This window comes from Suricata suricatta, chromosome 6 (assembly GCF_006229205.1).
Source record: "Suricata suricatta isolate VVHF042 chromosome 6, meerkat_22Aug2017_6uvM2_HiC, whole genome shotgun sequence".
Lineage (NCBI taxonomy): Eukaryota > Metazoa > Chordata > Mammalia > Carnivora > Herpestidae > Suricata > Suricata suricatta.
The window spans coordinates 50,023,222-50,038,384 of NC_043705.1; the positions used below are offsets into that span (position 1 = coordinate 50,023,222).

The 15,163-nt window shown below is 42.8% G+C and overlaps 1 protein-coding gene across 1 annotated transcript in view; it reads left to right on the forward strand.

The window, feature by feature from the left end:
• Positions 1 to 15,163, forward strand: part of MAP1B (microtubule associated protein 1B) — a 94,001-nt gene that overhangs the window by 1,158 nt on the left and 77,680 nt on the right. Inside the window, exon 2 of the mRNA XM_029942409.1 lies at positions 7,098 to 7,199. Coding sequence (XP_029798269.1) covers positions 7,098 to 7,199 — 102 coding nt within the window. The remainder of the gene's footprint in view (positions 1 to 7,097; positions 7,200 to 15,163) is intronic.

Here is a 15,163-nt window from a genome sequence, read left to right on the forward strand (position 1 = left end):
CAGGCGCGCCGACCGACCCGCCCCCAAGCCCCACCCGAGCTGCCGCAGTGCCCCCATCTGCTCGCCGCACCTGCCCCCCGCACTGCGGCGCCCCCGTCGGGCGCGGTTCGCCGGGGCCTCGGGCTTGGTGCTGCGTTCCCCCACCTCTCCCTCAGCCCGGCTTTGTTGGGCTCGAAGTCCCCCCGAGCGGGCAGCTCTGGTCTCTGCCTTTGCCTCCCCTCCACCCCGCGTGTCCCAGACCTCCCCTAGCCCATGACAGAGGTCGTCAGGTCCCTGCGCAGCCCCAGCCCCGCGCTCTATTCTCTTAGGGTGGTGCTGAAGCGTTTCTGCCTGGAGACACCGGCTGGTGGGCGTGGTGCAGTCCGCACTGCGGTCTCTACGGCAGCCCGAGGCGGACAAAGGGCGTTCACGCAGCCCTCGCTCTCCGCTCCCGGTGCTTCCCCCCCCCCCCTCCCAAGACGAAAGAAAGACCTTATTTTCGATGAAAAAATTTAGCGCTTGTTTTCTGCCTCTGCATTTGGAAAAGGCTCCTTGTCCCCAGAACAAAAGGCTGCAGGGTGGGGACTGGAGTTGCAGACCTGGTTCTTTTGTTTAACTTTAAAGCATTGATTTTTCCCTTTCAGCTTAAAAAAAAAAAAAAAAAGGAGAATGCAGCTGTGTTGTTTCATTCGAAAAAAAAATTTCAAAAATAAGAGATTTCAATAGAGAAATGCCTTATTTGAGCATCTCAAAACCCCCTCATTTTCAAAAGATAGGCCTTTAATCTGTTTGTTTGCACATTTTCTCCTTGGAAAATTTTGTATGTACTGACTTTGGGTGTGGCTGCTCTATGTATCAATGACTTTGGATTAAAAACAATTACTGTCCACACCATTGTCGGGGGAATAATAATCCGTTAGGAGGTGCTTTGCTATCTATAAGATTTTCATAACCACCCGATGTGGTGCCAGGAGAAACACCATCACCCCCATTTTAGAGATGGGGGCCCAGAGAGGCAAAACGGGTAAGAGAACCCGCTCAAGGTCACATCATTCCGGAATGACAGAAGTGCCAGCATTGCACCGCTACTGTTTTTCTGGCCCTGTCATGATGCTAGTGCAGGGCAGGCTAGCATCAGAGGAAGATCAAACACCGTTTTTCCCAGCTTGTCTTTGTGTAGTCATCCACTTGTGGGCAGCACCTCATGCAGGGAGGTGTTTCAGCAGTCACCTTCGACCACAGTTATCTTTCTGCTTTGTTACTCTGCTGGTCACCCTTTCAGTACCCCGTTCCTCAGGGGTTTATGCAGTCCTCTTCTGTTTGAGGAAAAGGATGCCTCCAAGTACTGCTATGAAGTGCTATCTTTACTCCTTTTCACACTATTAACATGCAGTGATAAAGTTCAGATTTGTCTTTTTGACATTAAAATTAAAAAAAATTATTGAGATAATACATAGAGAGGAAAAGTCACAAATCCTAGATAAGGAGCTCAGTGAATTGTCACAAAATGAACACACCTGTGTCATCTAAATGGCGAAACGGACATTTCTGGAATCCCAGAAGCCGCCTCCTGGTCCCTTCTCAATCACCATGCCTTCCTGATTTGTAATTCCCTGATCTGGTCAGGTTTCTGCACAAAACTCCAAAATGGGTGCATTGATCACATGAACAATCAATCCAGCGGGGCTGGTGGGGGGTGTGGGTGGAGCAGAGCCATTTCCTCACTTGCCCGAACAGATGCTGCTTTTCCTCTGGAGGTTGCTCTCCTGGGTCCTGGGATCTCAGATGCAGCTCAAGCTACAGGGCCTTGCGGTACTAAGGGACTGTGTTCCCCTGGCTTTTCAGACAGGCTGGGATGACTTAGCCACAGGGCAGGCTGGCTCTGTTTCCCTGTGCCTGCCTCCGCCTGCAGATCCCAGCTGGGCCGCCTCCAGAGGTCACTCTGATACCACTGCTATTGTCGCTGGTGCCTGTGGGCCGCCTTGTGTGAAGCAAGATGGAGATGCTCCAGGGGTTTCGTCTTGGAGTGTGTGCTGCCTGCCGGCTGGCAGTGCAGTTCAGCATTTGTTACGCTTGCTTCCGTTTTCCTCTTTCGTCTTCACTCGTGTTCTGTGGGTTTGGAGACCCTGGTGACTTGGAATTTTACCATCTGATTACTGAGCGTTCTTTCGGAAGCCTAGAAAATAAATCTGTAGGAAGATGGTGGTAATGCAGTAAATTGACAGGCCTGAACATCCCGATGTGTCTGCTTAGGAAATGCATTTTGAAACCGAGGAAGAGAGCTGGTCCCTCATTTTCTCAGCTGTATTCAAAATGTACCATGTAAGGTTTGGTCATTTCTTCTCAAGTCTGAAACACTAGGACGAGGTCTAGCTTCATTTTGTTTGATATGCAGCACTTTATGCCAGACCACTGTTGTTCCCACCAAGTGCCATTCCTGGGCACCTATTTCACCCTCTTCCTAATTAGCCCCCAACTTAGACTTAATAGCCATCGCCCTTTTTAGCAGAGCCTCACTTCTCTGGTTTATTTTAGAACATAGACTACATGAATCCACGCCTTGCGAACTGAATTCTAGAGCCTTGCGAAAGGAGTCTTCACTGCTTCGTTGTATTGTTTTACAGAAATCAAGACACATGAGGCATACTAGGTGTCAGTTTGGTGCTTTCAATTACTGTGCAATAGTGTAACTTTCCTCTAGTTAATGTTGGGAATCAGCAAGATTTGTTTATAAAAAGATAATATGTGTGTAACATCTACTGCCCTGAATTTTTAGATGTAAGTTTAGCTGATGATGTTATTTTATTGATTGTTTTCAGTTCAAGGTGGCTGAGAGAATTAAGAACCCAGGAAACGTTTGGGGTTTAGTTTTCATTTTATTTTAACAGGAAAAACCAACACATGGTGAAGGTTAGAAGAAATGTTGTAGGGTGTTAAATTTATTATGTTCATCTTTATGCTTTTCAAAGTCAAAAGGCAGGTGGATTTCTGCTTGTCCTGCTTAATTGGTATTATGTAGTAAGGGTTCTGTGATCCACGCAGAAATCCAAGCCAGTCCCCAAACTTAAGGTCATTAGACTGATGATTCATGCTTAATCTTCTCTAAAGGCTTACTTTTTAAAATAAATTCTTTTAGACTAATAATAGTCACAAGTCACTTCTTTTGTTTCCAATGTGAGATGCTATGAGAAGACCTACATGATTTATCACCAATGCTTTGAAATGATGACCTCGATGAGAGATATTGTCTGCATTATACCCAACATATATATTGTGAACATCAAGTTGTTGACTTTATTTTTTTTTTAAGTTGTTGACTTTAAAAAAAGAAAAAAGCCAATTGAAAGTTCGGTCAAGGGAAAAAAAAAAGGAAACCTTTGAGAAATAAACCTTGAATTTATTATCTCTTTCTTTAAAAATTGTGTTTCTTTAGTTTATGATTCAAATCAGCCTTCCAGTCACTTTAGAGCATAGTTTTACAAACAGAATCTTACAGTTAGGTTAATCATTTAGGTACTAGCAAAAAATATTCAAAAGCCTATGGATCAGAGGGATCAAATAAAAAGTTAATAGAAAGAAAATCTGCTTTCAAAGTCCCAAATAACGGTCAGATAGAACTTATGTGCCATTTCAACATGTAATGAATGGTCATTTTGTTGTTTTTTTCCAATTTATTGTCTCTTTTAGGAATGCAGATTTTAATCTTTACGTGGTGCTTTTTAAAAAGTATTGGCTTTATTAAATAATGATGTGAAATGCTTGCACGATTGCTAGCGTGACAAGATACAACCTGTATAAGTAAAGGCAAGCGGTTCCTCATTGTTCACCCTGCCTTGTCCATTAATGAATACCCCCACCCCCAGCACGACACACACAACCTTTTCATTTTTTCCTTTTCCATCTGTAAGTTTTATGTGCACGTTAGCCTCCCCTTTGTGCACTGCTCTCCCCTGGATTCAGAGAACTGAGATGGAAAGATCCTTTGTCACACCCAGTTACCTAGGCTGGAGGACTGGCCTGAAGACCGCGGTGGCACCCTGTTCCGTGCTTGGGCAACAGCCCTGGATTAGGTGGGAGAGTTCTCAGGATGCTTAGCCATAGGCCAACTTCCTAGGCATGACAGATGTCCTCTGGCCCCAGAAGTTTAATAAATGGAGGTTGACCTCCATTTGGTAGTTGTTCTGTTCTGCCCCAACCTAGGTAAGCCAGCAAGGGGCGCAGTCTTCATAGAGTGCAGGGGATGCAAAGGCCCAGGGAAGTTTGACCTGGAGCATTTGGGGGCATAGTTATAAAAAAGGCTAGGAATTGATCTTGGCCTCTAATATCCATGAGAGACCAGGATGACTTGCTTCCGAAAGCCTCTTCTAACCCTCTTTATCAGCACCCTCCTAGCCCTCCCGCCAGGAATTCAGAGACAGAAGAATGTGGCAAGAGCCAAAGAAGATGTTTTTCTGTCCTATGGGCTTGAGAGGGCCCACTGTTGGCTTCCTAATAGGCACAGAGAGAAGATATACAAACCTACTGAATGCAATATGAACCTTCTATCAGAAATACTGTTTCTTTTTACTAGTATTATCCAGTAGAAGGTACAGAGTGATTACAAAGTATATTATTTCTAAAATTGGGATAGAAAGTGGCCTTGTTCCCAAATTTTCCTTTCTAATTAAAATAACCTGCAAATCCATTGTAGCCTTTGTTTTCTAAGTGGTAGTAGTGACTTAGGCATTGTTACGGCATAATATGGCTGGAAATTGCTCCCTTGAAAAGAGAACCCTTAAGTTTTTCTTTCATTAGCGTTAAAAAACATGAGACATATTATTTTTATCAGCTGTTTCCTAGCGTAATTTAAAAATTAATTTTTAAGTGGTCTTTCTGTTTTGTATTTTTTTCCTTGCTGCATTACAAATCATACAGCTAGGCGTTTATGAATGCCAAGCAAACGTTTAATTGCACGTGTCATGACAAGTTAATTGAAGCCAAAGGGAAAATGGCAAATAACAATGTAAGAGCAAGTCTACCTAAAACCTAAGATGAAGTCATTCAAATGACATAGCAATTTGGACATAACACAGGACAAAGGCAGAAGAATCATATGAATTTAATTTAAATACATATGTCTCCTTATTAACTTAGTGACCCAGCTTGACAAGCCGGGAGACAAAGTGGAGCTCAGACCTGGAGCACAGAGAATCCATTTAACAATTACTAATTAAGCAGCTCAGGAGCTAGATGGTTGTTCATACTAGCCGAGTATATAGTGTATACATTGAAGTAAAATATTCTAATGAATTCTGGCTGCTCAACCTGTCAAGCTTTCTGTGAAACAAAAAGAACCCATTTATCATTTCTGCACTAAAAAGATCTGCAAAATCTCAACATGCCTTTCTTGTTAAAATTTAAATCCTCCATTAGCACAAATGCAAGCTGAGGCTGTTGATGTTTCCAGGGAGACCCATAAAATTCTCCCTTTTAATTTAGCCTCTCTTTAGGAATGTTAACTCTTCCACACCTGAATTCATCCCATTTACTGTATGATAAATGTCTGCCTCTACTTAATGGACATCCATGTATGGAAATATTCCTCAGAGTCGAAAGGTGTTTGGTGTGTAATCTGGAGATAGTCTAGTTGTATAGTCAAGTGAGTTTGCAGAATCTTTGTGTGATACATTTATATGAATACAAGACACACATATACATAAACATATATGCATGCATGCGTATGTGTATATGTATATACACACACACACACACACACACACATATATTTTTGTTTCTTTGCAAGGTAAGAAGACCAAACAAGATATAAATGGTGGTAAATACAGATAGGCATTAAGGATTTACAGGTGTTTAAATAATGCACTGCCATTTATACCCCCAAGTCTGTTTGAATGACTAATGACCAGCAAAAATGATTAAATGACCTGGTATTTATTTAGAGATAGGTCACCAGCTGTATTTTACCTAGAGGGTCAAGCCCCTGCTCCTAGTAGGTTTGCAGTAAGTGACTGTTGTCCCGGAGGTTTGTTCCTGGCAATTGAAGGTGCTCCATGCAAGGGTACAATCATGGATCGTACATAATGGCTCTGCTATGGGCTACCTATTTGGGAATGTATAAAAATACATAAAAACAAACAAACACATTCCAGAGTTTTGTGGTTTCCCAGTTTTCCCTGGCTTGCTCCCCAGTTCTCCCTTGTTCTGTGTCCTCTGGGTCCCCCCTCTAGTCCCCCACTTCAGAACGACAGGAGCAGGAGGAGGAGATGAAGGAGGCAGTCGCCTAAGTTCCTTTGACCCCAGCTTCCAGCCTAGTGAAAGGAATAGACAGTTTGTGGCCCCTGACTCTGTAGAACTAACTTTTCTAAAGTGTAAAGTGTTGCCACATTTTGTTTTTTGCCTCCGGGTAGGAAAATTCAGTACAATTAACAATTGTGAAAGAAAGAACTATTCTGCTAAGCTTGTCCGATAAAGTACATGGCAGAGCGGGCAGAGAGGTGAAGTCTTTAAGACTGAGATCAAGTCTTATGAAACATCACAGAAAGTTTGGATTAATATCTGGGAGTTGGGAAATTCAGGTCAAAAGGAGGTGGGTAAAGAAAAGAAACCATACATGCACACAAAATGCATATGCACGCCGCAGAACATACCATTTGAAAAACAAAGGCCTGGACTTGCATGCCCACTTCCCCACACCCTGTTCTACGTTTTCTTGCTACCTACAAGGGGACCATGGGAAAGGTAGGGATGATCTAGCCGATCCGCTGGCCTCTTAGCTGCTACAGAACTTACCATCTTCCTGTCCTTTCTATTCATTCCCTCCCTAGTAAACCCTGTCATTTTCCTAATAACTGTTTTCTCTACCCTCCCAGAAAAGCTGCATTTACGTTTTATGAGGGGCACAAGTTCAATCCACACTGCTAGTTATCCCTCTCTTGTGGCCTAGTACAGAGACCTCCCCGGCCCTCTCTTTTTGTGGGCATCCACTGCGAGCCAGCAAGCTCTTCAGAAAAGAAGTTTCCACATCCTCCCTTACAGCCTGAGAAATGTCACAGTGATGTTTTCCAAACCGCTCTGAAATGACTAACTGGACCTCTGTCAATTCTCTTCCTTTCCCTCCTTAGGAATCCGATCATGGGACACAAACCTGATTGAATGCAACCTGGACCAGGAACTGAAACTTTTTGTATCTCGACACTCTGCGAGATTTTCTCCTGAAGTCCCAGGTGAGGCTGTGGTTCAGTATTAGTCAGCCTAGACTTGGAAAGGGCCAGGGAATCTGCAGATGACTGGAAGGCTTTGCCTGGGGCATCAAAAAGACTTCCTTATACAAATACAAAATTTTCTTTGTATTTGTTATTATCGAAAGGTTAGCCAGAAACAACATTTTAAGAAAATCAATTCTAAGTTATCACTGTGTGGGTTATCTATTTTGCAGATTCTTAGTGTAAAGTTTTAAAGTTCTGGGGTACATTTCTTTTCTATCCCACGGCACTCTGTGACTTCAAGGGATTGCAAACTATTTAAGTGTTAATTTTATTCAAATAAATCTATGAATATATATTGGATGCCCCTCCCAGCTCATGCCACCACCTCTTTCCCTCCCTAGAAAATGGAAACGTCTTCCATTTCAAAATGAAGTATAACTCATCATTCCATTATCACCCACTTTTCTTGGTGCGGTAAAAGAGTCTGAAATTCCAAACTGTTGTTAAAATAGCCTTTCTTTCAGAGGTGGCAAAGAATTCTACAGAGTAAAGGTAAGGACACAAACATCTGTTATATGTAGAAAGGCTACAAATAGCCAGCTGCCTCACTAGGGATGTGCTCTGACCTGTGCCTCTAAGCCTGGGGATATAGTGAGACTCGCCCATGTTATCTGCCTCTTGGGAGAGTGACCCATCAGTCTCGCTCTTGGTCACCTTTGAGGATTATGAGCAGAGGTGCTGGACCATAAAGACCCGAACCTCCAAACTTGGGTTTCTCAAAAGCTCTGCCATTGATCTGTCTATCATAGACAACTGTATTGCGTTATATTTCTTGGATGTCACCTAAGTTTTATGTAAAGCGGCAAACACTCTTTACTGTCTGCGTGATTCCGTTAAATGATTGCTAATTTTATTGGCATTGATATAAAATCAGGAATGGGGTTCAGCCTTTTTTCCCCCCTTTGATTACATCATATTCCATTAGCCTTGGACATAGCAAGATTTGAAACCATTCTAGAATGTCATCGCTTCATGAATCACACATGAGACTGTCCCCCTTCTCCGCTTTGTGGTATTAGAATAAAATCCCATACATTTCAGTTGTCCAAGTGAATTGTTGATTCCAAGTGTGGAATTGAGTCAATGTGCTAAGAAATACATAGCGGGGAACTGGTTCATTAAAAGCTAACTTGCCACAAAGCCATGTGAAAAACCAGCTTTTAAGTAACTTTGCTGTGAGGGAAAAAAACAGAGAATGATCCAGAGACTTTCAGACAGCACATGATTTGCCGAAGTAAAGGTACAGTATGTGGTTGGTTCTTGCATTATTGTGTCGTATTATGTCTTGCACATCTCCATAACTTTTAAAAATATCTCGCAAAAATAAAAATAAGAGCAGTACCCTTTTCAACAAGTATGTTTCAAAATGTAAAAGGCAAGTTCTAGTTTTTTTCTCTGTAGATTTTCTGGCTTTGTTCTATAACTGTTGGTAAAGTTAATTGATTTTGGTAAGCAAATCATGTGATTGCCATTGTGTTCATTCATCCTTGGATCAGCTCTGTGGAATGACAGCTGTGTATTCCAAAATGAAAGGCTACAAGAAGCACTGAAGAAGTTACCATTTTCATACCAAAGATCTAAGATTAGTTTTGTGGACTAGAAAGGTCAGGTTCTCCAAATCACCACTTTAGCCCAGTGTACCCTATTCTCCCTCCTTTTCCTGCTACGCCTGAGTAAGGATCAGTTACTTACCTCGTTGTGTCAGTGCCGTGCTAGACACTGTCTAGAGATGGGCCTCTGGACAAGTAGCAGTCCTCCCGTTCTTGCCGACTCCAGAAAGGGTGGGCATTATGACCTTGGTAAGCCTAAGAGTGCAAGGTGCAGGGCTGGGCCTCCCCACTGAGGACTAAATATCTAGAACAGAGTTACTGGAGTTTGCCCTTGTGTGGGGAGCGTTCAGAGTGGCCTGAAGATTTTTAACCAAGATAATAGATGATGAAAGCACAAGTCACATTCCGTTTCAGGTAAGTGAGCGTGTTTTACAGAGAAGAGATGTTACGTTAGAGGACATGGATGCAAAATTGGGGTGAGTAGACATCAAAGGATGATCATTGGCTTAGACCCAGGGAAGCCCTTAGCTTTTCCTGAACAAACTAGAAAGCTTTGAAGGGAAATTTGAAGTCTGTTTTTAAGTGGGTCTGGGTCTAGTGGTCTCTTCCCCACTCACTGAAATTCTGTAGGAGCTAATGTCTGTATCTCAGGGCTCCTAAAATAGAGCCAGCTGAACCTCTACATTTAGTTTCAAGATTCTAAGTTAACCAGAGGCAGGGAACACGATGAAGGATGCATTCATTAAAAAAAATAAAGCCAGTCAGTCAGTCAGTTACAAAGTACTGAAATAGCACCCACAGTGTGCTAGGCACTATAGGGTCAGGGTGGGTGAACAGAGTGATGGACAAAACCAACACAGTCACTCTTTTGCTTTTGGGAGAGGGGGACATCCAGCAGTCACATGTAGACTAGCATAACCTCCAGTGAGCTGTGCCAAGTCCAAACGGTTCTTAAGTTTTATTTATTTATTTATTTGAGAGATAGAGAGAAACAGAGCATGAGCAGGGGAGGGGCAAAGAGAGAGGGAGACACAGCATCTGAAGCAGGCTCCAGGCTCCTACCTGTCAGCACAGAGCCCAATGTGAGGCTCGAACCCATGGACCGTGAGCTCATGACCTGAGCTGAAGTCAGACGCCCCTGGTCTGATAATTTTTAGGCTAGCAGAGTTACAGTAGCATGCTCATTGTCTTAACTGACACAGATAAGGAGGGAGGGTAGCCGTTTTTGTCTATTTTACATTCATGTTATATACCCTTGTTGTTTTTAAGAATCGGAGATGACTCGTGAAAGACTGGTGACAGCCTCTGATGCAGCTAACAGATCACGCAGGTGGCACAGCCTCATTTATTCTCTGGGACTAGTTTACCCCTTGTATTCGTTTTTTAACTATGATTTAGAAATTCAGTTTGGCTAACTCAAGACCATTCTGAAAGATTTAGTCATCTTGAACAAACATCCTTTGAGCAGGAATTTGAAACGAGAGTGTTTTCTTTGTAAAAGCTGGGAGTCATGTAGTATGAATGGTGAGCTAGGGGCTCCCTGAGTTCCCAAAGCTGCGTACAGGATCCCTAAGCTCTCCCCGCTCTGATATACTATCATTCTTGGAATGGTCAGTCATCTGGGTCGTCTTTTACCCTCGGGAACCCATTGCAGCGTTGACTTGCCTGAAGAACATTCAGTAACCATCTGCTGTGTGCCCGGGGCAGGTCTGCTGCGTCACCCTATTGTGAGGCCAGTCTTGGCCACATCTACGCTGGGGTCAAGCAAGACTAGGTGTCTTGAGAGAAAACGTTAGGTGGTCCATCATGCGTGCTCTCCAGTTTTTTACTCAAGTAAAGTGCAACAATTGAGTCTTTTCAAAATAGGGGGATTGTCTTGTTTCCTTATATTTATGAATAAATACTAAATTTTTAAAAAATTTTTATCTTATGGCTTGTATTTTGTACCTTAATCATGTTGCGTGAGAATCATTTTTGTAAGTCCCACCGTAAGAGTAGAGCTAGACTTACTGTGCTGTATGAATTTATGTCACTCTCTATTCTTAGTTGCTTTTTTGCCTAGTCTCACTTTAGATCTTTTATAATAATAGAAGAGGATATCTCCTAGGAGTTACAAGAAATACCTCAGGATTATCTGTGTTGGACAGACATTATTTTAAAACCGCACACAAAGGGCACCTGGGTGGCTCAGTCAGTTAAGCCAACTCTTGATTTGGGCTGAGGCCATGATCTTGAGTTCAGGCCCCACATTGGATTTTGTGCTGACAGCGCAAAGCCTGCTTGGGTTTCTGTCTTCCTTTCTCTCTCTGCCCTTCCTCTGATTGCTCTTTCTTCCAAAATAAATAAAAATAAAAATTAAAAAGCTGAAAAAAAAACCTCAGCAGACAAGTACAATTTCATCCCAAGGCAAGGGACACCCGACTGAAAATTAGTATCAGTTTTCTTTTTTCCATCATTTGCCACTTTGATCTACCTGTCAAAATAGTTTTAACAATTTGATAACCCAAATTCTCACTAGCAACAGCATAATGATTAAGAGTAATAATAATAATTAGATTCTGGAGCTAACTTACCCAAGTTTTTTTTTTTTAAGTTTATTTATTCATTTTGAGAGAGCGAGAGCACGCACAAGCCATGTGCACTAGTAGGGGAGGGGCAGAGAGAGAGAGAGAGAGAGGGAGAGAGAGAATCCCAAGTAGGCTCTGTACTGTCAGTGCAGAGCCTGATCTAGGGCTCAAACTCACGAGTACTGTGAGATCATGATCTGAGCCGAAACTAAGCGTCGGACACTTAAATGACTGAGCCACCCAGGAGCCCCTTACCAACCTGAGTTTTGATCCTGTCTCTGACATTTCTTTGCTGTAGGATCTTGGGCAAGTTATTTAATCATTCTGAACCTTCCTTTAAGTGTCTGTAAAACAGGGACAGTTACTTCTACCTCCTAGAATCTTCATGAGGATCCAGTGAGTTAATGCATGTGAAGATCTTGAAACAGTGCTTGTCACATGGCAAAATTAGGTTAGTGTTAAAATTGTCTCTTTTGTTGAAAATCTATTTGACTTGTGTATTTGCTGATTATTATTATCTCTGGGAAAAACTGGCCCAAGATAGTGGCTCCTTTTTGTAATAATATTAAAATTTGTATCAAAGATGTTTTTCAGAGAAACAATTGCCTTCATCTTATCAGAAGACCCAAAGCTGCTGGTTATGGGTCAGGGGCATAACGTGGTAGGACTAAGCTTAGGAGGACCTTTGAGCATGAGAGCAAAAGGGAGGCAATGCGTGAAGGTGCTGGTGTCATAGAACCTTTGGGCAGTGCTGGAGACCATTTGTAAAAGAGTTGTTGGTGCCGATGCCAAGGTGCTAATGTGGGCGGGGGCGCTAGTGTGCTTTCTGGCTGCAATACCTCATCTGTGGGTAACTCCTTTCCCTTCACTCAACCGCTTGGTTCTCTCTCCTACTCTCTCCAGTCAACGAGTGACCATAGCCTTTGCCATTTTTAAGAAGCCGAGATCTCAGGTGGTTTATTTTCTTAGTCAATTGGATAAGTAGTAAGTCCTCGGCATATTTACCTTTTGTCAGTAGTTTTAAAATTCCTAGATCCCAAGATTGCAAAGATCTTCATGCAGATGTGTTTGGGTGGTTCTGCTTAAGAACCTTCTCTCTGGCAGAGAAATCGTGGCTGAGCATGCTTAGGTTTGTGCTGCGTGACTGCTAAAAATATCTGGCCTCTAGATTGGGTCTGATGGAGAATTAAAATCCAGCCTTTTGAATTGAAGTCATGCGAATCCTCTACCCCCTTTGACATTAATGAGGCAAGGGTTTTTCAATATTTGCCAGGAGAATGATAAGAAAATGCTAAAATGCTCTTCCAAGAGGCCTGAGAATATTTTTAGTTGCCATCTCACTCGGTCTAGACTTGTATGTTTAGTCTGTCATTGTACGGAATTATAGTGTAATTGTATGTGCCTAGAATGCGTCAACTGCTCTAGGACAGTGAGTAATGAATGTGTTTTCAGCCCCGTTCCCAACCTTTAAACAATAAAGCACACAAATATACGTATTTAATTGTATTCAGGAGGCTGACTTAACCCTCAGGGAACCTGTGATTTCAGAGGGAAAGCAAATGCTTCATCTTCCTTTTCTCTCTTTCTCTCTCACGTTGCACACGCAGAGGTGCAAGCACTTGCCCACAGACCCGCAGGTCTTGTCTTTTCTCATGGTGCCCTCATCCAAGGTTATGGGAGGAACCATGGTATGAGAAGCAAACCACAGAGAGTCTTATTTTGTTGAAGCGACCAGACCTCTGTTTAACATCCATTGAGGTCAGTGTGTGCGCTGGGAAGGGAACTCCCATTTTAATGCAAACCACTGGCCTTTCTCCTGCTGTTCCCCCCCCCCCCCCCCCCCAGCCTTCCCACCCGGTTGTGGTTGGTGGAGAACTGGCAGCCCCTCCTCTGCCAGCTGCTGCCCCACGGCTCCTATTCACTAGTCTCCCAGAACACGGATCATCGAACAGCCGGCCCCCCATCTGCATTTATTTGATACAGTGAAAGGGTCAAACTTTTTGGGAAAAGCCAGAATTTTGTAGTGTATGCAACACAAGGTAACTCCTGCAAGGTTTATATTTTGCTCAGCTTTGCAATTTGGGGATGTGTTATGTTCGCATATCTTCACACGCTAGTGTGGTTTTTTTTCTGGTGGAAGTGTGGCCAACAGAGGGGAATAAAATCCTGTTTGATTGCCATGTTCATGTGCCTTTATTCCTCAGGGTTCTTAATGATGGCTCATTCAGACCACCCTGGAAATACCTATTCATCTCGCTTTTTTTTTTAGAGTAAAAGGGATGTTTTACTCTGCCGACTGTAATGGTTTTGAAGCGGTTCCTAATGGGCACCGTGAAACCACTCAGCACAGATATGCATAGGCAGGAAGGTGGCAGAAAATTGGCTGCCTGGGCCCAGTAGCCATTTTGGGGAATGTCAATAACCCGCCATTAAATCCAACTAAGTGGATTTCAGAGCAGCTGTTAACATTGCCAACCAAGGACAGCATCTCATGGTGAATGTCAGTGCTTTTGTCTTCACTTCCAGAGAGCAAAGAAAGCCCGTGGTTTTTGCTAGTAGAGTTTTATTGTTGTCGTTTTGTTTGTTTTTCTTTCTTTCTTTCTTTCTTTTTTTTAAAGCAGTAATGTCCTAAAACTACTAAGCAACTCCAGTCCCTTGACTTTTTTTTTTTTTTTTGCCTCATTTTGCATTTTTTTCCTCTAGGGTATTTTGTTCGGCATGTATGAGCGCATGCTGGAAATAATGGTGGAAGATGAGGAATAAAGTATGAACTAATAGATTTCTTTAAATAAATGTCAAGTCGTGTTTTTGAGTGCTTGTCAATAAGCATGAAATTGTTAAGAGATGTTTGGAAGAATGAGGTATTCCACTGTTTATGATTTACTTGGGAAAATAAGTCATTAACAGCTTTAAAAAAACACTAACAGAGAGTGTTTTCTTAGTTTACAAACTGTGTGTCTGAAAGAAACAGACACATACAGAGAGAGAGAGAAAGAGGAGAGGGAAAAGGAAGGAGTTTTACTCCAATTCCTGCAGAAGACGGGTAAGAATGGAGATCCTAACAAGCACTGTGGTTTGTTCAGCCGCAGATTCAGTCTTAATGACAAAGGTTACCCAGGTACCAGCACCCCCGCCCCGGCCAACCCGGAGCTAATTAAACGTTACCCAGGCAACCGTCCCGTGTCCTCAAACATCATACTCCAGGGCTTACGCCTTTTGTTTGCTCTCTGTGGTCTAAGGGTAATTTCTATTGCGGGTGAAGTCAGATTGCCTTGGTCCTAGAGAAATGTGAGAATGTAAGAAGCCCCTCTGGGGGGAGCACACTTGAAAAGGGACCACAGGGACTGTAGAAATTAACATAAACACAAGATGAAAATAATGTTATTTTGACAAAGCTTTCCAGCCTATGGTAAAGACCTGCCTATGGTGAGGATTGCGGAGAGGTCTGCTCACACGAAACCCAACAAGAGGCTACAAATGCGATTTAAACATAAAATTACCTAATTAAAAATAACCACTCCAAGCCTAGGGCAGCTGGTTCACCAAATGTGTCTCCTTCTCGCGCACCTCATTTTAAAGACTCCATTTGAGGTTGCCTCTAAAAATTGCTCTCTGGGATTAATTTCCTGAGGGGTTCAGATAAAATATGAACGACCTGTAGGACTGCCTTGGTTTGGAAGGTTCTCCAAGCCTGCCCTTTACCAGCCCTTTCTTTCTCAAACAGGTTGTCACTGGAGGCTCTCAGTTAAATGAGCCACAACTGAGCATTTTGGACCAGACTCACAGCTTCCTTGTTTGCCTCTCA